The sequence below is a fragment of the Perca fluviatilis genome, chromosome 16 (genome assembly GCF_010015445.1).
Source record: "Perca fluviatilis chromosome 16, GENO_Pfluv_1.0, whole genome shotgun sequence".
NCBI lineage: Eukaryota > Metazoa > Chordata > Actinopteri > Perciformes > Percidae > Perca > Perca fluviatilis.
Genome location: NC_053127.1, coordinates 23,004,654 through 23,025,407, shown reverse-complemented (window position 1 = coordinate 23,025,407; position 20,754 = coordinate 23,004,654). Strand labels below are relative to the sequence as shown.

Sequence of the window (20,754 nt, the reverse complement as noted above, 5' to 3'; positions counted from 1 at the left end):
TCTCCTTTTTGCTTTTGATAATCCAATAGGCTCAGTGTCTCAGAGCAAAATCTGGATTATTACAATTTCCCAGGTTGTTGACCTGATCAGATATATTTGAGATATATGTATTATCATTTTCTACAGCGAGATGAGGCCGTCCATCAATTGATGCCCAAATACATTGTCTGAATATTGTGTATAAGGCGAGAAGTCAAGAAAAAAGTTGATGCTGCATGCCAAATGCACGTATGGCATGTTAGTAAGAGTTACACCATCATTTCATCATCATCTCTCAGAATTTATTGTCCTCAACTTTTGCCCCTCTTTGAACATACGATGAAAACATGGAATTCAGTTACGACTTGTGAATGGAAGCCTCTCAGGGGGCTTTGTGAATGTTTTTGTGTGTGTTCAGCCTACAAATCACTCCCATTTGTTTGGCACGAAAACAGTTAATCAAGTCTCAAATAAGTGACAAGCGTGGTATAATTTTCATTTACAAATGCTATCTAGACTAACTTCATTTGCATTTAGTGTTTGACAGGTGTGAACCAGTCAGTCATGCGGTTTATGTTTATTTACTACTCTATTTCTCATGGACTTTGTGGTAAATAAGAGGTGTTTGATGTAAAGGACTACAGCGTCTGTTTTGTCCTCCTTTGGAATGTCACAGCTTTTAGGAGAACACTCCTAACTATGTCTAACTCCTGAAGGCATCTTGAAGGCACACAAAGCTCAGCCTATACTGACCTGGCGTGGAAAAAATGAAACCCCATATTGTAAAAGTTAATTTCAGTATCAATTCGGTTGATTGGCACATATTGCGGATGTAAAAGTAAGTGTTGTATAAAAGGTCTGGGAGGAAAAACTCAACAAAAAACAGAACAACAGAATAACCAAGATTGTGAAAAATGAATCAAGGGTCGCAGATTTTAACTCAAACTTACTGTTCGTGCATCACTTGTGTTCTTTAAAATTTTAGCTCTTTAAGGAAACAAGTCCCAAATGGTTCCTCAGTGTCATTCGCAGCACTCAGGCTGTGTCATTCCGCCCTGAAGAGCCGAGTTACCCCAGAGGCTCAGCGTCTATCGCCTTTGAGCTTTACACAGACGATATTCATTCGAACCATAATATGCTTCTTGCTCATAACTAGGTTGGGTACCGTTTGGATTTTTACGATTCCGATGCCGAACCGGTATTTTTAAAACGATTCTGATTCCTAAACCGATTCTTAAAAAAACTGAAAAATGACATTTTGGTGAGCCCAGAGGGAAAATATGGCATTTTAAAAGTAGCCTACATTTACGATAGCTAGCTAACGGTAGACTACGGAGAAAGTGTGATATTTCTACATCCGTTTCGGAGTGACAGAGGGAAAATATTTCAGTCGACCCATTAAGTGGAACCTAAATGAGGAACCAAAATTTGCGTTCTAATCCGGTTCGATTCCTACCGATTGCGTAGGAACCGGTTCCATAGTGGAACCAGGTTTCAGTACCCAACCCTACTCATAACACAGCTTATGCCGTTCGTTTCCTCAGAGCTTCACTTAAAGCATAGCAGTTGGTTTTTCCTCTCGCCGCCATCTTGCCAGTCAAAAAGTGTCGATCTCCGAATGCAACGTTAACAGGGAGGAGAGTAAAGATGGAAAGCTCCTAAAGCTTAGTTCCATATAAATGCACGGATAATTTTGTCATTTTTGAAAAACAATATTGACCTTGTAGTTGAAAAAGGAGCCTCATATAAGAATGACATTTCCTCCTATGGAGTCCGTTCATTCACATTCGGAGATCGACACTTTTTGAGTGGCAAGATGGCGGCGAGCGGAAAAAAGCTGGTTGTTCAAAACCTTTACTTTTAATAAACTCTGTGTACACAAACAATGTTATCAATGCTCGAGTTCATGTGTAGAGCCCCTGGTGAGACTTTGAGCAAAGTTTCATGTTGTGTCGAGCCTTCTTAGTGTTATAAAATAGTGATTTTGATGATATCATAGTAGTGCCCCTGTCACTCCCAATCAAAAGGCCATTTGACTAAAAAACGAAAATACGGTAAATCTTAAAAGTGGCGTTTACGTCCTAATTATGCTTTTAAACGAAAGTTTGACTCGGGTACATTCACAAAAAGACTTGGTTGCATTTTGGCGCGAGTTACGCTTTAACTGTCATTTTTTTAGATTGACACTGAACTTTAAATATGTTTAAGTCTGGCAGATTAAAACTGGCTTTACTGTACAAAAACATGTTTTATTCCTCATATTTCATCTGTTCATTTTCACATTACATTTTATTTATGTGGGTGAAATTAAAGCGCCCATATTATACTCATTTTCAGGTTCATAATTGTATTTTAAGGTTGTACCAGAATAGGTTTACATGGTTTAATTTTCAAAAAACACCATATTTTAGTTGTACTGCACAGCTCTCTCTCACTGCTGTAGATCCTCTTTTCACCTGGTTTCTGTTTTAGCTACAGAGTAAGACCTCTTTTCATCTTCTTCTTCTGTACTATCTTTGATTGCACTCGCACATGCTCAGTAGCTCAGATGTAGATCATGTCAGCTAGCTAGCTCCATAGAAGTAAAAGAAAGGCTGTTTCTACAACTTCAGTCAGTTACAAGGCAGGATTAGCTGGGAGACTTCTAAATGAGGGCGCACATGTAAGTAGTTCTTTTGTAGATTATGGTGAACTTGTGTGTGTTGTAGCAGTGCTTTGCTATTGAGAACGAGGTACCATGCTAGTGTTAGCATTAGCGTTAGCATGCTAACGCTAACGCTACGAGCTAACGGTTGCGGTTAGCCACCTCGTTTCGGATTGTGACGTCACAGTCCGAGCCGATTTTGAACAGCTCACCAGGAGACTGAAGGCAGGACACATTCAGAAACCGTATCTCACTCAAAACAGCATGGATGGATTTTTTTCAAAGTTTGTATGTGTGTGGAAGCACCAGAGACACAAAAGAACACCCCAAATACCATATAATATGGGCACTTTAATTAAAGCTATAGTGCGTAGTTTCTATCGCCCCCATGAGGAATTCTAAGTAATGACATCGATTCTGTCGGTGGATCCACATGACACAAACCTTCCGTGATCGGGCTTACTGACAGGTTTCACACTGCAATATTGGAAAGTACTTGACTTTTATGGCTGCTAGTGAATGGAATAAAAAATAATACTATGGGGTGCAGTTGTGATATTCACAATGTTTTTGTTGGCCTCATTAGGTCAGTGCTGGTGCTTCTGCTTATTCTCCCCTCTGGATATTTTTCAGATATCATTGTTGTGCTTGCCATGGAATCCAAAAACATGTTTCTATTTATTGTAATTTTAATGATTTGTACATTGTCTACCCTATTTGGAATTCACGACTGTCATTTTACATTGCCTGCAAAGAGAGTGAAGATTTGTTCAAAGCGGTACACATTAAGACTGGAACTTTCACTGGTGTATCAGATGCATTTAGTGAAAGCTTCTTTCATCTGCTGTGTGTGTGTGTGTGTGTGTGTGTGTGTGTGTGTGTGTGTGTGTGTGTGTGTGTGTGTGTGTGTGTGTGTGTGTGGAGGGGGGGGGGGGATGTTCGGGGTTGGGCAGGAGATTTTTCTCTTTAATCTCCTAAATTACTCTGAACTCACATGTGGATGTGAAAACTTATTCAGCGCTGAAATGTTGTGAAGGATGTGGAAGTCTCTGACAGGTGATGCTATTAACTCACCCTCTTAGCAGAGAGATATCTCCATTTCATCAGACTTTTTGAGCTTGTTTTCAGGTTGAGGTTAATATCTCCCATTAATATTGACAAAATCATGTGAGATCCGTACTAATTCCCAGCCCAACCTATATCTTACTTGTGCTCTAAAGGCCTGGGGGAATGGCCAGTCTGCGTGTGTGAAAGTCAGGGGAAATCACCCATGGTTCATTAATATTTCACCAACAATAAGGCTGGGTGTCACTCCTGCTCATCACCACGGTAATGAGCTCACACTGCCCTCTTAAAGATCTCTTTATTATTCAGCCGGGTGCGCCAGAGACTCAAAGATACTGAAGGGCACGATGTGTGAAAATCTCTCTCAAGGTTAGAGAAACGCAAATAGTGTGAACGTTGTCAGTGAAGCTGCAGACAGATATAGTCCTCTCTAGTGTCTGAGTTCAAAGTAGGAACCTTTCCCTGTACTGAACTGTTCATTTTAATAAAAATCCCTAAACATAACATGTTTTTCACTACAAACCGGGGAATTAAAACTAAACTTTTCAAGTGCTGAATCTAATTGGTACCTGTCAGGGGCAAGGTGTTTTTCCCTGATTACCTGCATGTCTGTTTAATATTCCAGTAATTGCCTGCAATAATTATTAATCACACCGCCAAAGTCATATATTATCATTTATCTGCACATGCACCTCTCTGTCACTGATTTGAACCGAAAGCGTGAGAAGAGATACACTGTGTGAATATATTTTCATAAAAAAACTTGTTTTGGGGGGACTTTTTTTTTTCTTCTTTTTTTCCATGAGATTTTTTTCCATGATTTCAAATTTCTTGATGTTGAATCATGCATGTTAAGTTGCATGTAATTTCACTTAATGTTTTTTTATTTTCAAGTGGCCTACCTATTGTAGGGCGAGCCATATCGTTAATTACACTGTGCCAGAAATACATATATGAGGCATATGTTTTCAACGTCCCAAGCAACTTCTGAAGATAATCTGAGTTAACGAGCCAATTAAGTAATTCAACCACCTGACTGTTCTTATGTAAATAGAGAAGCTGCAGTGTCTTAAACACCTATTGTGTGCTCTCATTTAAATGTGAACGCTAGCAGCTCATTAGGGCCTATGAGATTATTCACAAAAAGCTGGTAATTAACGACTTGTTTGTGAGAAACACTAATTTAGGAAGCAAGAAGTGGTTTGTAACTGCATGTCCTCAGTTTAACCAATTTGTTAGCAACAAATTTGTTTATCAGACAAACAAACCAACAGATGCATCATATATTTTTATTCATTACATGTACATGGTACAAGGTACAATATTATTATAGGACTATAATTTATGACTTTTGTTAAAATGCTAATAGAAAGTTTTCTTTGACATATTTATGTAAAATACAGACAGATTAATGCTGTGTTTTATGCCTGAATAAAACATTATATAGGTATTAACATTTGTATTTTAAAAAATCGGACAAAACATTACATGTAGAAGTATTTGGCACCAAGTAATGTTTAATAGAATAAGTAACATATGACTCTTTTTAAAAATATTTTTTAGAATATTTGCTCGTAAAATGTGTTCACGTTTTAGTTTTGAAGAATCAAGAGATTCTTTTTTCATCTGAGAAAAGTTCAACTCAAGAGGAAAAAGTACAAATGTATCAAAAAGAGGAAGAAAAAAAAAAGGCATTGTTAGAGTGATAACACTGCATGCATAGATAGGCTTCAGAGGTGGAAACAGTTTGAGCTTATATGAAGTAAGACGTGTTCCTCCTGAAACCTCAAAAATGTTGTCATTATTAATAATACATTTTGGTAACAGAATGGGATTGATCTAATTGAGAGCTCCCTTCACAGAGCCATTGACAGGTCGCTCAAACTATTTCCCTTCTCTTAGTGGCTGAAAGATAAATACAACTCAGAAATTCTTTCAAATCCACCTCTGTCATTACTAAGCCCTCATTTGCTCGTAGGCATCAGGCTTTTTTGTGAGAGCCCCAGATGATTCATCTCTTCAAATGTCCATCCGTTACACACCGTCAGGCCATGTGTCCTGTATTTCAGCTCCGGCAGGCAGCAGCTCAGGTTGGCTTGCAGGTGTCTGGGTCGCTCGCTCAGCCCCTGTCATCCTCCCAATCTGTAACCCAGTGGTCCCTCAGCTCATGAACTGTGTGTAGCCCTCAGCGCCCGTTACTATGACATCCATCCAGATCCTCATGGCCTCCGGGGACGGGGCCACCATGTAGTAGAGGCGGTCGTGGGTTTTCACACAGAAGGTCAAAGATGGGTTGGGGCTCTGGAGGATCACAGGGAGAGGGGGAGACTGTTTAGACTGCAAACTGCACCTGTTGCATCTTTTTCCCTCAGACATTTAAGAGAACAACAGAATATATTACAGCATATACTAACAGTTAAAATGTGTTATATATAATCTGTTTCAACCTTTTCATTGCCTGTATCATACATCATGCACCCCAAATTAATTAAAATCAACTTAATCTAGTCTAATATTGATCTTTCCATCTAAAAATAACTCCCAATTAAAAACCTTCCCATTTTTATGTAACACAGACACCCAATTTGGCAGCAGGACATTTAAATTGTCAAGTGTTTTATTGCTGCTCACAAACTTCTGACAATACTTTCACAGTGCAATGTAGCTTTATTCTAAAATAAGTATATTTCTTATTTTAATACAAACCCAAATGATACATGTTAAAATAAAGTTTATTATGGGGAAATATTTGAGAATCAGTAGCATTTTCGAATTAAACCCGTCATATTTTATTCCACTATGTTTACTGATAAATATAATAATGATAAACATCCATAGAAAACATTATAAAATCGCAGATGAAGTTCTGAACTGTAAGCGATGGAAAAAAAAAATGAATGTCTGTTACCTTCGTGGCACTGCGTAGGTGATCATAATAAACCTCCTCAATCGCCTGAAAGTAAATGAGCCCTTTCAGCTTGGTCTCATGCTTGTCTGAGAGGAGAAAAAAAAAGAAAGAAAAAAAACATTTTAAGATACATTACATTGCATTACGCCTTGGACTGATGCAAGACCTCTGCCAGCCCAAGCAGTAGACACTAGATGGTTCAGTCAGCCAGTGAGGATACATTTTCTTTTTTAAAGAAATATTTCGTACACACCTTTTAAAATTGGTAGATGGTCACAAATAATAATAATAATAATTTTCCTATATTATATAAAAAATCTCAAAACATGGACTTTTTCAATGTTATTTCAGCCATTTAAAAAAAAAAAAAACTTACGCCACTAAAATATCCGTTTAGAAGTAAATGTTTCAGAAAAAGAAATAAAAACCAGGCACAAAAAATAATAGCAAATAACAATAACAAAAAAGAAAGTAAAAGATAAGAAAATGTGTGATTCGCCATCACACCTTTTTTAATTTCCTGCTTAAGCAAAACATTTTTACCTACACATTTCCTTCTGCCTCTATATCAGTGATGACTGGAATGACAGCAACTCGCTGGTCGGAGCAATTCAATGGGGAATCACAGGTATATTTGATTGGATGAGGATTGTTGGTTGTGACTTAATTAGAATACTTTAAAGAGGACATTTATGTCGTATCATGATTATATTATTTTCTTGTTTTCTTTTCTTGTTAAAGATAAAATCCTGCCATAAAAGTAGTTTATGCGTTAAAAAAAAGGAACACTAACTTCAACCTAGATGGAGAAATCCGACAGAAAAACAGCTGTAAAGCAGAAAGGTGTTAACTCTTTTTCCCAGCAACACATACCCCATGAATAGGTATGAGCACAACTGCATCACAGAAAAAGTTAATTAAAAGTGCAAGTCTATTTCAAGCTATGCCTGAAGTCTTTACCATCCTATTAATTTGACTTGTTTTCTTTCTTCGTCGTACTTTCTGTATTGTCTCTGTGTTGTTTTTTTTTTTAGCCGTATCCCTGCCGGCGTGGTTCACGACTTGAGATCTTTTGTAAATCTTAAAAAGAAATGTCTCTCTTTTGTATATCAGATCAGTTCAACATTTCCCTTCAAGCATGTCAGACCTTCTGTCCAGTCCTTTGGATTGATTCTGCTCTATTCACAGAATATCTTTGAGCATTGTAAAGTCACTCCATACTAAGGAGTTTGGTAGTTGTGTTTCAGGGAAACCTGCCGATGAAGCTCATCGGACGCAGTGGTTGGACTGATGGGTTTCTCTAGTTTGGGGCTAAGCTCTAGGCATTTCAGTTTGCTCACGTCTAAGATCAATTTTCTTCAAATTAAATTGGTTCAAAGAGTTTTTGGATTCCACTCTTGTTTAAATAAACAGGGTTCTTTGTGTCTCTTCCATGCACACTGGAGCGCCCGGCAAAGAAACAAACATCCAGCAACAATTAAAGGCAATCTTTTGAAATACGTCTGACACTTTCTCTTGCTTTCCCTTTTCTGTAAGTCCAATCTGCTTAGTAATGAGATAAATGTTTTTGAAATCTGAGTTTCGTTTTATTAGTCACGAACAAGCCAGGAGCTAGCCTCCTCCCCAAGAAAAACACATCTAGAGAAAGTATTGCATCTTATTTCATCACCATCATCTTCGTCAGGAGTAAGGGGGTGAAAAGGCTAGGCAAGTGAGTGGAGGGAGAGAGGAGCAAAGGGAACAGGGGCGACAGTAATGAAAATATACTTTGATTCTATTTTGAACTTGATTGTAAAATAATGTCTCAAAAACACGCTCATGAATTATTCCGAAAACTAACTGTTCTCGTTTCAAATTCAGGGGGACAGTCTGATAGACGTGAATTACAACCTAACTTGTAACGCACAAGAACGAGGCGGAAAATTCCACTTAGTGCAGCTTTAATTAGTGTTTTGTCCCAGATGAAGAAACGCTGGTTGGGACAGAAGTCGAATTTTATTGAAAAACACAGCAAAAAAAAAAAAAGCTAAGTGTAGTGTACATTTCTCAGAAGAGCCTCGGCACTGCTGTCGGGTTAGCTGAATAAATCAGGTCCTGGCGGGAACGTTTCAACATAAAGTTCATTAATTGGATTGTTATGTGAGCAAATTGGCTTGACCACTTCACACATCTTTCTGTAAACAAGGGCTGAGACTTGAATTGGACAAGATCTCCACTTTTCACATGAAACACTTCATTTTCTGCATTTTGGTGAATTCTTCTGCAACAATTTGTGCCTTTTCCACATCAAGTTATGGTGCAAATATGTGTATGTGTGTGTGTGTGTGTGTGGGGGGGGGGGGTGAATTGCACTGGCCAGTTTTGATTATTGGGGGGGTTGTAACCCCCCTATTCCCCCTGTAAATTACGCCTATGCTCAAAGTCATGAGGGAGGGAGGGAAGTTGTTTACTTAAGTTGCTCATTAAGTGGTTACTTTTGCAGATTTTGAAATGGATTTAGATTTTTTTGGAGAAAGATGCGGATGTCCATGGAGGGTAGAAAAAATAGATGACCTAAGACAAACTGAAGAGGGAAACCTATTTTCGATTTTTATACCTGATGCCCTAGTATATCCAGGTTTGAATGAGGAAATAGATTATGAACCGTTTTTATAAACTTTCTTAACTGTATCTATTGATGGGACTGTGTCATTCCGAGTGCTATTATTTGTATGGTCATTATTTCTTTTCATTTATTTATTTATTAAGGATATCAGTGGTTGTCATAGTTGATGTCATTGTCATTCTGTATTTGTTGGTTATTTCTGGTGTATTGTGTATTTAGAGTACCAGGTGTAATAAATCTGTTATTACTATATTCACTCTGATGAAGACCCTGCGAGGTCGAAACTGGTCAGCGTTTTTAACCAATATGCCCAACTAAATATAATATAACCTTTCTCCTTGCTCTGCTTAAGAGTGCCCAAAGTTAACTTTTCAGGGTTTTTTTTCATCTTCAAGCGCTCCTTAATGTTCCTTGAACTTACCTCATGTGAAACCAAATTAAAAACCAAAGTAAAAACCAAAGTAGCTAACATTTGCAAATGTTAGCTACTTCATTTTTCCTTACCGTGTACTCAGTACCAGTACAAGTGTGTGACAGTTCTATAGTGACAGGATAGGTTCACTTTAAAAATTCCCTTTACTAACTCTGAACTATGGAATACTGGTTTTCCAGTATTCCTTATTACTGGAATGAACTGCAACACAACGTATAATTTATAGACAGTCATTCCTGTATGGGTATTTTTTCACAACATTTGTGATTGTTTTTTACATATACAGATTTATCTTTGGGTTTCTCTTGCAAGAGATATCTTGATATCAACTGAACTTCCTGAGTAAAGAAAGCTCAACTAACAAATTAGCAGTAATCATTTAACAAATATACCCTCATATCATGATAAAATGTCATTGTATCCTTACCCACGTAATAACAGAAGTTCCTCTTGATGCGATCAAAAACGAACCAACGTTTCTTCCACGACTTGATTTTGCCGCCCATCTTCACCAGGTGGCCCTTGCACATCTTCTCTGTGAGGATGACGAAGGGGCAGGTGTCTATGCTGTGGCCGGACGACTCCACGTGGGCTCGCAGGTCAAACTCCTCTTTGCGGTTCGGCAGATAGCGCGTCATTGGACGGGCCTGTGGAGAAAATGCTACATGTTGCTTTAATGCTGCTAACCAAGGGGTGTGAGAAGATGAACATATGGGAGTGATTAGCAGAGACTACAGATTTGTTGGCCACTTGGGGTTTGAGTTTTAAACTCAATATTCACTCGTCTTTGAGCTCTTTTTTTTTTGGGTCTCTACCAACTCCTGAGGGAAATATCTGGCTCTTTAGCTGCTGAAACGCTCCACTGTGTTCACCAGCTAGTTGCTAACTGTGTCTGTCTGCCACTTGGTGCTGAGCAGGTAGTGTGCAGAAGGTTTTTAGAGCTTTATATGAGAAAACAGCTGCCTGTCTGTGCGTTGAGAGTGAACCAAAACAATGAGCTAAAACAGTGGCTCCAGGGGTCCTTTAGGGGGTTCCAGGATTCATAAGTAACTGACCGTAAATTACAGAATGTATGACTATTTTGGTCGTGGGTTTCATACATTTTCTGTAATAAAATCCTATCAGATGGGGGCCCCTGGGATGAAATCATATCAAATAGGGGTCCATGGTCTAATTTGTCAGTTTAGGGGTCCTTGGCATGAAATGTTTTGGAACCTCTGGGCTAAAAGACACTAAAATGCTCTTCTGAGCAGAGGGGAACTACAAAATACCCTGTGGGTTCATAACTACCAGCGACCCCTTTCCCATTACATATAGTCATTTGATGTATATTATAAAAATGTAAAATATTGATTATAGCAGCTTTAAGTTGAACTCAAGCAGAACTAGTTGCATTTCTATTTGATGATTTGAGGATATTTGTTTACTCTGAGTACTTTACCAGACAACTGGTAATTAAATACACTCTTTCAAGATTAAAGCTTTTATTATGTGTATATTATATTCTTTTGTGCATCCCCCCCCTATCCATTTGTCTCTCTGTTCCTTCACTCCACCCTCCCTTCCATTCTCTCCCTTTCCTGAACAATCTTTGATCTTCCCATATTCCCAGCCTCTCTTTAGTCTCTCGCCTCTCATCCTCTCCCCCAAGTCTCCCGTCCCCTCCTTCCACCCCTCCCCTCCTCTCTGTTCTTCCCGCCGCCCGTCTCCTCCCGCTGCTCCACTGACCTGGGAGAAGTGTTTCTCTCTCATCTTCACCTCCTCCTCCACCAGCCTCAGCCTGTGGGCCGTCTCGTCCTGAAGCCTCCTCTCGGCCTCCTCTCGCCTCCTCCGCTCCTCCTCCAACATCTGCCGCCGAGCCTGCACCTCTCTCTCCTGGGAGAATCGTGGGAGGAGGAAGAGGAACAGATGGAGAGGAGAGAAGAGAAGAGAAGAAAAAATAACAGGGGCAAAAGGGAGACAGGGAGAATATGTAAATGGTAGGCAAATATTGCAATACAAAGTGAACGACTGTCAGAGGAGGCACATGAGAATGCAAGTCCCAATCCAGGGTTTTGTAAAATATATCCCTTAAGTCTGTATATAGAAGGGTAAGCTTTGCTGATGTAAAATGATCCTTTGCAGCTTTCAGATACTTGCATACAGGTCTACTTTGTTTCAACATGTAGAAATAATACAAAGGTAAACAAAGCACTTACAACATCATTTCACCACACCTTGAGTTGAGTGATCACTCTGATACACTGTGGTTTTTATCTATTAAACAGGAGAAACATGATACTCCTGCAGTAATTCAAATGTATTGCTCATCAACATTCAGGGACACTGGTATGTTTGGTGATATGATCATATCATGTTATTGTTTTACAAAATCTTCAAATCTTAAAAAAAAAAAAAGAATGGATTCATTCCTTTTTTAATGAAATATACAACAGTGGAACATAATCCAAATTTATTGGATTGAACATCAATTTGACTATTTAAAATGTATGTCATGACATTTGCCATATCATGACATGCTGTATGTTGTATGATTTATCCATATTGCCCAGCCCTAACTCCAGCTACAAAATGTGGAGCCATTAAAAATAATCTATATTTGTTCTATATAACAAATCTCTTTGTTTTAAGTTTGTATAGTTGTTTAAGTGTTAGAAAATAGTTAAAAAAAATAATCATTTTATACCATCCCACGAAGATGTATTTAACAGTCCAAATCCCAAAGATATTCAGTTAACAGTTCAGTTTTATATTAGAAAACCTGGACATTTTTTTTACTTTTTCTTGAAAAATGACTGAAATCATTAATTGATTATCAAAAAAGTTGCCGATCGATTTTCTGTTGATGGCCTTAATGACTAATTGTGTTGAAGGGTGAAATGAACTTGGAGGAGGTGACGTATAGGAACTAAAGCCGAGCACTCACTCGGTTCTCCATCAGCCTGGCTTTCTCCTGCTGCGCCTCCCTTAACATCTTCTCCATCTCTTCTATCCTCTGGGCCTCTAACCCGCAGGCACTACAACACACAGAGGGAAGGAGTGTCTGATGACACGGCTGCGGCAAGGCTTGGGATGGAAAAAAAGTAAACAGACATGCCTGGAAACAGACAAACACTGAAGACAAAAAAGATGGCGACAAAGGTTTCTTCATGAGCAGCAGTAAACTGAGTCTTTGAACTCCTAACTTCATCAGACACTAAAAACTTGACGAGGTTGGCATGGCAACAGCGGGTGTGCTAGAAGTCACAGGAGCAGACGTGTAACAAAACGTGTTGTCACGGGAACAAAGTGCAGTGACCCTTCTCTTGGGAGATGGGGCAGACTTGAGTGTTCCCATGGAAACAGAGCCAATTGCTCATTTTCCAGTCTCTCACCTTTCTGGGGTACAGGCGGAGTTGCCGGTGGAGACGCTGGTCTCCATGCTGTCTGAGCTCTCCAGGCTCAGGGTGTCGTACGCTTGGTTGCCACTCGGTGGCGACTGATGATGCAGGATGGAGTGATGGACTGTGGGAGACAGATCTGTGGGAGCAGATAGGGTGCAGAGACAACAGCTGTCACAGACTTACAGCGCCCTCTACTGATAGTGTCAAGACATTGCTACTAGTTGATTATAATCAGATCCAGAGCATGTTAAATTAAATAGACCTGACACGCTTGGTGATATACTTTTCCCACAGACTTATGTCAAGAGTGCGTGCGATAAGATGGGACTGAGGTACTCAAGTACCTTTGCTCTGCAGAGCGAGCTGCCTCCTGGGGTCCATGTCTAATGGGTTTGACATCTCTCTCAGCATTAACTGTAACCCCTGAAAAAGATATAGAAAGCATCACACATTTAACTACTTACAAGATTTGTTTTACAATTTACATTAAACTGATGTGCTCACCTTCGTGGATGCATTTTTCTCATGAGCAGCACCACTGGAGTGTGGCAGTGTGCATGATGCCGCCTGCCCAACCTCACCATCTGACTTGGACTTCAATAACTGAGAGAAGAAAGACAGATCTGTTCATTATTCGTCACATAAGTATATTTACTCAATTACTGTACTTAAGTACAATTTTAAGGTACTTGTTCTTTACTTGAGTATTTTAATTTCATGCAACTTAACACTTCTACTCCACTACATTTGTTACTGGTCTTTTTTCAGTTTCTCACCTCTTCAGTGGAGCCCAACATTGATTGGCATTATTTTTCTTTACTAATGCTGAAGCACTATGATTTATGTTAGTCAAAAGTCCTTTTCCAGCTTGCAGTGTTAGTTTTGTTTTTTACAGGAAGAAACCTGCTTTACTTGCAACCTGAAGGATCTAGTACCCAATTAGACTAATATCTGTATCTCTCATTGATAATCATAGCAAAGTTCCTGAAACTACAGAAAAACTACCCTGGCTTGTTTTGTCCACTAGAGGGCTGCCTAGTTATAAAAATATGGATGGTGTGAAGATCAGGGGTGGGAAATAGTGTGTTGGCAATGCATCTGGCCTGCTGTTAGTGCCCTGTAGCTTAATACACAGCGAGAAGAGTGGAGAGTTTACCTGACTGTGTCTGCGTGTGGAAAAAGACTTTGCAGGCAGTGGTGGAGGACATGACTGAGGTTCTCCAGCAGCCATGATGTCCTGGTACCAGCGCTCCAGGTTAATAGGAGGCATTGCATTCCTACTCAGCTCAGGCTGGCTCTGAGGTGATGAAAAGCATCCAGCCAAAGAGGGGAGAGGGGAGCAGTACAGCACCAGAATCAGTGGCAGAAGCATCAAGCAGGTAGAGAAGATCAACATGAAACAGTCCTTGCAGAAATAGCAATTGTTCAGTGTATGGCTGCAATGTTGGAAAAACTGAGTGGTGGTTTTAGTTTTAAAAACAGAACCCCACCAATTAGGAAAGAATAACAAACCTGCGCAGAGAGTAAAGAGGAAGGACCACGTGCAGTTGAGTGGCATGAGAAGGTGGATTGAGAGGAGGCAAGTTGGAATGATGGAATAGAGGAAGAAGAGGAGGGATCAACTCTCTGCATCCCAAAGATCTGGCTTAACTGACTGACTGTAATGTACTCCTTCACACAGACAACCAGTCAATACAGAAACATACATTTACAGAACAGGGAGAAAAGAAAGTGGAGAAAGAAAATGTTAAGAAGCCGCATCTATGATAAAGATATTTTGAGATATTGTCAGTGTGCTTAGGTGGATTCAGTATTTAGTACACTAACAGGTCAGAGAAACATATCAGAGAGTATGGCAAAGAGCAGGCAGGGTGTCTACCTCACATGGCAGAGCTGGAGCTACAGCGAGGGAGAGGCAGTGGAGAGCAGCAGGGGAAGAAGAGCGAGGTTGCATAGCAGCATTTCCATACATTTTATAGACATCAGAGAGCCTGAGGTACTCCTGCAGCGACAGCCAAAAGACAGGGATAAGAAGGCTGCTGAGGGCAATAGTCAACATTTACAAAAGTCATGCAAAGATGCTCAAAGCAAAAATGTGGGCATCCCAACTCACTCTGTCTTTATCTTCAAAATTAATATGGATGGCTGTCACATTACAGTTTATTCATCCCATTCCAAATTTGTTCTTTTTTGCATCATGTAATGCTTCAATTCATGATAGTAACCCTACGATTTGGAGAATGTACAAACCTCAACAAACACAATATATAGAGAAAGGCAGAAACTTGACATACCAACATACACACTGCAAGCTTGCTGTTGTTTGTCAGTATTATACTAACACACCATCATGCCCATTATTTTTATCGTACAAACTACAGCACAGGTATTTATTAGCCATTTGTTAGGTTTCGTTAAGAAGAGGATTTTGTCGAGATTTACCTCCTGCAGCCTAACAGGATAGAGTTCAGGGGAGGGGATGTGAGAGGAGGAGAAGGAGGTAGAGGAGGGACAGGGGCTATGAGGAGGGCCGTCCACATAAACAAGGTCAGGTTCGCTGATGTGAAGAAAGTCCTGTTCAAAAAGTTTATCTAATGTAAATAAAAATCCACTTGGAAGGATGTTTTTTTTTCTTTGTACTTCTCCTCCAGCTTAGTAACCACAGATGGTTGTGAGGCATGACCTCACCTCTTTCATACTTCTGTTAGGCTTTGGGAAGTTTCTCCCTCCTGTCAAGGTGTGGTACTTTTTCTCCAGGGCACACAACCTGTCTTGCTCCTAAAAGACAAAACCAGCAAGTACATATAGGCGCTTTCACAGTATGCCTTGCATCACCACTATGAAATAAATATACGCTTACTGTCTAGGCAATTAAGGGGTATTTACAGTGAAAGGCTAACCTTGTGTAGCAGCTGCAGAGTCACTGTCCTGTCCTTAGCCATCCTCTCACAGTCTTGAGCCGCCTGTAGCCCCAGCTGCTTTACCTGAGCTTCCATAGTGGCTATCTTCTCCTGCAAATCAATCAGTGTCTTAATGTCATGCCGACATATAATTTCACGTCGGTGATAATATTTCATGCGTTTTCTGCTACACATGTACCCCTACCTTCCTCTTGGCCACGCTGCAGTGATACTCGGCTCGCTCTTGGAGAAGCTGCGAGCTCTGACTCTCCTTCTTCTCCTCCAGACTGCTCTCCTCCTCCAGCTGGCAGAACTCCAGCTCCTCAAACTGCTTGGTCCCAGACTCCAGAGCTTCAGCTTTCTGTCCACAGACAAATATACATGCAGGTTTGAAATCAGTTAGTTATCAAAAGATAAGCCTGGCAATATTATATGTTTCTTATTGTTAACAAAACCCCATGAAAAGACTAAAACCAACAATGATTAACTAATATTGTCTGTGTATCCAAAGCTTGATACAGTATATCTTAGTACCCCCCCGGGTGATATTTCCCTTTCCAATTCATCCGTGGTTGAAAATAGTCACCAACAAAAGCACTGTTTATTCCTGTTTGAGTAATGTTTGCTAAAAGCTACAGTGCTCAATTGTTTTAGAAAATCCCTTAGCCTATAAAAGTTATATTGAAGATAGATCGAGTGCCACAGACAGGCTGGAGAGTTCGGAATATATTGAGAGATGGACTAACACATTGTTGGTTTTGGTATTTTCATGGAATTTGATCACAATAAGAAAAATATACAAAAACACCAGCCTTATCCTTTAATGTCCACGATGAAGTTGCCAAAATCTGCCAATAATCTGCCTGTAAAAATAATGTGTGCGTATGTGACTTGAATTATTCATGGTAAAGGGCATGCAAACTTTTAGAGCAAAGCTGTTAATGACATTAACTAATTCCATTTGACATTTCAAGCATCCAGAATGAGGGAACAGTAGAGATTAAGAAACAGTCTAAAATAGCTGCTTGAGTAGCAAAAGCTTTGCTTACTGTATAGTTACACTGATAACCTTATACGTTTAGATCATGAAGGGCAACAGCAGAAAAAGAGGAAATGCACAGTCTGCAGATTGATGAGTAGCTCTGAGTGCTTCAAAACAGAGTCAGTGTTACGTCTGCAGCCCTTTCTGTGCAGATCATACAGAACTGTGGTATTTGGTATATTATAACTCACTGTTGCCAGCCAGTGGGCTGCGTGAGAACACTGACCCTGCTGAGCTGCTCCTGTAACTGTTCCCTTAGAGACAAGGGGCACTTATCAAACTGCCTCTTCAGCTCATTGTACTCATTCCTCTGCTTTTCCAGGGCCTTCCGCTCAGCCGACACATTAGCCCTCACCTAAAAATACATAAAAAAACACACACATACGCACGATTGGGACCGCATTCGCGCACACACACACACACACACACACACACACACACACCACCCCAGGGAGAAACAAAAAAAAAGAAAATCACAGACAACTCAAATCCATGCAGCCAAGCTTTAAAGCTAACAGGCCAAGCAGTTAAAGTATTAGAGGATTGAAGCAGAGGTTAGGTTGGCTGGTGTGTTAGGGGTTGCAATGCTTCACACATTTGTTAAAATTAGAGAACAATAAAAAGGTATATGCACATCTGAATCAACCCTTAAGTGTTGGTCACATCCAGCTAAAAGCCTAATACACGTAGGAAGATTCCAGCTGTTGTTGTCTTTGTCTTTTTAAACACAAGAACTGTTGGACACTTCAGAGAGAAGACAGTTTGTGCTTTGTGTTTTAGGACCAACAGCTAATAAATAAGCAGTGCATGTCAGTTGAGATCTGAGAAAGATGTATCTAGACAGTTTGCACATTCGGGAAGGAGTGAGTTTTTAAAAACTCAAACACAGATGTTCCAGAACATTCACGTGCAAACCATATGTATAAGACCAACGGCTTTAGTATTTACTGTATCACATTGTTTGGTCCTGGATGCCCACCTTGTCCTTCTCTTTCTGGGTGGCCTTTTCCAGCTGGCTGAGTTTGAGCTGCAGCTGAGAGAGGATTTCATTTTCAGCCTCCACCTGCTCCTGCTCTGCCCGCCGCTCTGCCTGCAGCAGGGCTTGCTCCATCTCCACCTAGAGACAAATATCCAGTCAGAGTCTCTAAACCACCAAGTGTTGTTGAGCTAAATAAATACTTGTAGCTTCCACTCCTCTCACTATCAGGACGGATCTAAGAGTGCCCAAGCTAAAGTGTGTGTGTGTGTGTGTGTGTGTGTGTGTTTTGACCTCCTGTTTGGTCTCTTGTAGCTGCAGCTCCAGTTCACTGACTCTGTACTTCATGTCATCAACCCTGGCCAGGATCCTGCTCCTCTCCTCCTCCAGGTACACCTGCTCCTGACCGGCTAACAGCTCCTTACACAGAAGGCACATTTATATGTCTAAAACACTTTGTTATAAGATTCCTATTAACACGAAAACAGAAATAACGTAAGCTAATGATTAAGGACTAATGTCCTCAAGAATGCGTTTAATACCTCTTGATGTGTGCTCTCTGTGCTGCTAGACTCCTCTCTCTGGGTCTCCTCATCGTTCTCTCTCACCCTCTGGGGTCTGTCTACTCCCTGAAGGGACATCCCTCCTTCTGTGTCGGAGCAGGTTCCTCTAGCGCCCCCCAGCAGCCCACTCCTCACCACCTCAGCCAGCTCCGCAGCACTGTCCTCGTGATTATAGTCTGCACACAGAGTGAGGATGGTCTCCAGCCTCTGTCGCTCCTACAGAAGAGATGTTGGACGTAAGCATGCCTGCCCTACATTATGGATTATATTGCAGATTAACTGCAAGTGTCCTTGTGTGACATTGTCCCATTTAGGCAGCTGTCCCTCAGCCACCGGCACGGGACAACTGTAACCTGATAGAGGGGGGCCGAAGCTGATGTAGTTTGTCTCTCAGGAGGGCGTTCATAGTAAAACCTGTCAGAGCTAGAGTTGTTTATGAGAACAGAATCTGACAGACTGTGATAACTGTAAGAAGAATATATGAAAGACACTGGTGAGTTTTGGTTGCTGGGATTACACTACAACAGTCATTTGGTTTTTACTTTCTGATCAGAGATGCTCTAGCTCTTTTTTTTTTTTTTTTTTTAAGATTCTTCTTTTTTTTTTTCATTGTGTTTTGCATTGTGCCACATGATTCTAGCTTGTGGCCAGTCAGTTATCCTCCATCTCTCCAAACAATGGGATGCTTGCTTTAATCAACCAAAATAGGAGCGCAGAATGTAAAACAATAATTAGGAATCTGGCAAGACTGGGAACAATTGCGCCTGATGTGTAGTATTGTTGTGTCCACAACCACCAGCCCACTTTTGTCTGGTATTTTAATAATTCAGGCTGTTAAATCAACCACATCAAGTCTGTCATGAGCATTGCCTTTAAAGGGAAGATTTATTTCGACAGCTGTTTATGCTGTTTGCCTAGTTCATTCCTTGACTTCAGACTTCTGAGTAGTTTATGTGAAGAATGGACATATAGAGAAATATAAAGCTACAATGAACCAAATATTTTGAATTTAACAGATTTTAACCGTTAACATTTAAAGCAAAAGTTCAGCATTTTGGAAAATACGCGTATTTGCTTTCTTGCCGAGAGTTAGATGAGAAGATCCATAACATCCTCATATTTGTCTGTTTAATTTAAGGCTACAGCCAGCAGCTGGTTAGCTTGGCTTAGCACAAAGACTGGAAACAAAAAATATGCCAACCAGCACCTCTAAAGCTCACTAATTAATGTGTTACATAATATGTTATGGTATGTTATATCAGGTGGATGTAACAGACACAAATGAGAGTAGTGTCAACCCTCTCATCTAACTCTCTGCAAGAAAGTGAACACCAGTAAACTTATTTTCCAAAATATTGAACTTTTGCTTTAACTTGAAAATGCAGGTCATCTGGAAATGTTGCTTTTTGCAATTGAAATAAAATAGAAATCCCCTCAATTAAGCAGAACCCACTCAAAAATAGAAATATTTAAACTGTTGCAAACCAACAGTAAAATGTATGGTAAAATTAACTTTTCTATCACATCTCTTCCTCTCCAGTGATGCACTTTTGTTGAGAGATAAACTGCAGCATGGGAGTAGCAATATCCATGTATGTAGGTTGGGTTCAGTAAAGGAGATAAAAAAAAAAAAAAAAACCTGCATATCTGTGCCAACTGTGCTAAGAGAGCAGTGTGCCAAATGTAGGGCATTCATTTCACTGAGAGGAAATCCTCTCTTTGTCTCTCTCATCTATAGGTCTATCATTTTTGTGTGCTTCTTTCAAGGCTGCAATACCAACAAACCAAGAGCCTTGTCCAAGACCTCAAACATAGTTCACCACATAAGCTGGTTTGTTATTAAAATGTATATTTTAACACAACTGCATCAGAAATAACAGGTGCCCTGATATGGAGTTTCAGTGCTTATAATGCTGAGCCCCTTTTAAAGTAGTAAAATATAATCTGACATTTTGGGAAATACACTTCACACCAATCCTATGTCTGTACGCCAAATATGATGTCAACATCACCGCCAGTAGACTTACCCAGGAACTTAGCATAGACTGGAAATGGGAGAAACAGAGAACAGCACCTCTAAAGCTCATGAATTAACACTTTGAATCTCATTTATTTGATCGATAGTCCACATTTTAAACTTCACAATTTGTTTGTTTTTTGTCCAGTCTTTCTTCTAAACTAAGCTAACTGTCTTTAAACTTTGGTTTTTGTACAGATTAAACAAATGACATAAAGTGTTTATCAGTGGTGCTGATT

At 40.0% G+C, this 20,754-nt stretch overlaps 1 protein-coding gene across 12 annotated transcripts in view; it reads right to left on the bottom strand.

Moving 5' to 3' along the window:
• Positions 1-4,963: 4,963 nt before the first annotated feature.
• Positions 4,964-20,754, bottom strand: part of phldb1a (pleckstrin homology-like domain, family B, member 1a) — a 28,929-nt gene continuing 13,138 nt past the window's right edge. For 5 of the 12 annotated variants that reach the window (XM_039826360.1, XM_039826358.1, XM_039826357.1 and 2 more), the window contains exons 7-25: positions 18,478-18,714; positions 18,230-18,355; positions 17,939-18,076; positions 17,186-17,314; positions 16,123-16,278; positions 15,918-16,028; positions 15,706-15,795; positions 15,460-15,591; positions 14,897-15,019; positions 14,530-14,688; positions 14,174-14,314; positions 13,522-13,620; positions 13,362-13,440; positions 13,009-13,153; positions 12,561-12,651; positions 11,363-11,509; positions 10,062-10,281; positions 6,597-6,682; positions 4,964-5,989 (exon numbers count right to left, since the gene is read on the bottom strand). In XM_039826360.1, the coding sequence (XP_039682294.1) occupies positions 5,849-5,989; positions 6,597-6,682; positions 10,062-10,281; positions 11,363-11,509; positions 12,561-12,651; positions 13,009-13,153; positions 13,362-13,440; positions 13,522-13,620; positions 14,174-14,314; positions 14,530-14,688; positions 14,897-15,019; positions 15,460-15,591; positions 15,706-15,795; positions 15,918-16,028; positions 16,123-16,278; positions 17,186-17,314; positions 17,939-18,076; positions 18,230-18,355; positions 18,478-18,714 (2,550 nt within the window). In that variant the 3' untranslated portion in view covers positions 4,964-5,848. The remainder of the gene's footprint in view (positions 5,990-6,596; positions 6,683-10,061; positions 10,282-11,362; positions 11,510-12,560; positions 12,652-13,008; positions 13,154-13,361; positions 13,441-13,521; positions 13,621-14,173; positions 14,315-14,529; positions 14,689-14,896; positions 15,020-15,459; positions 15,592-15,705; positions 15,796-15,917; positions 16,029-16,122; positions 16,279-17,185; positions 17,315-17,938; positions 18,077-18,229; positions 18,356-18,477; positions 18,715-20,754) is intronic. The other 7 variants (XM_039826365.1, XM_039826362.1, XM_039826364.1 and 4 more) reach the window with 7 other exon arrangements.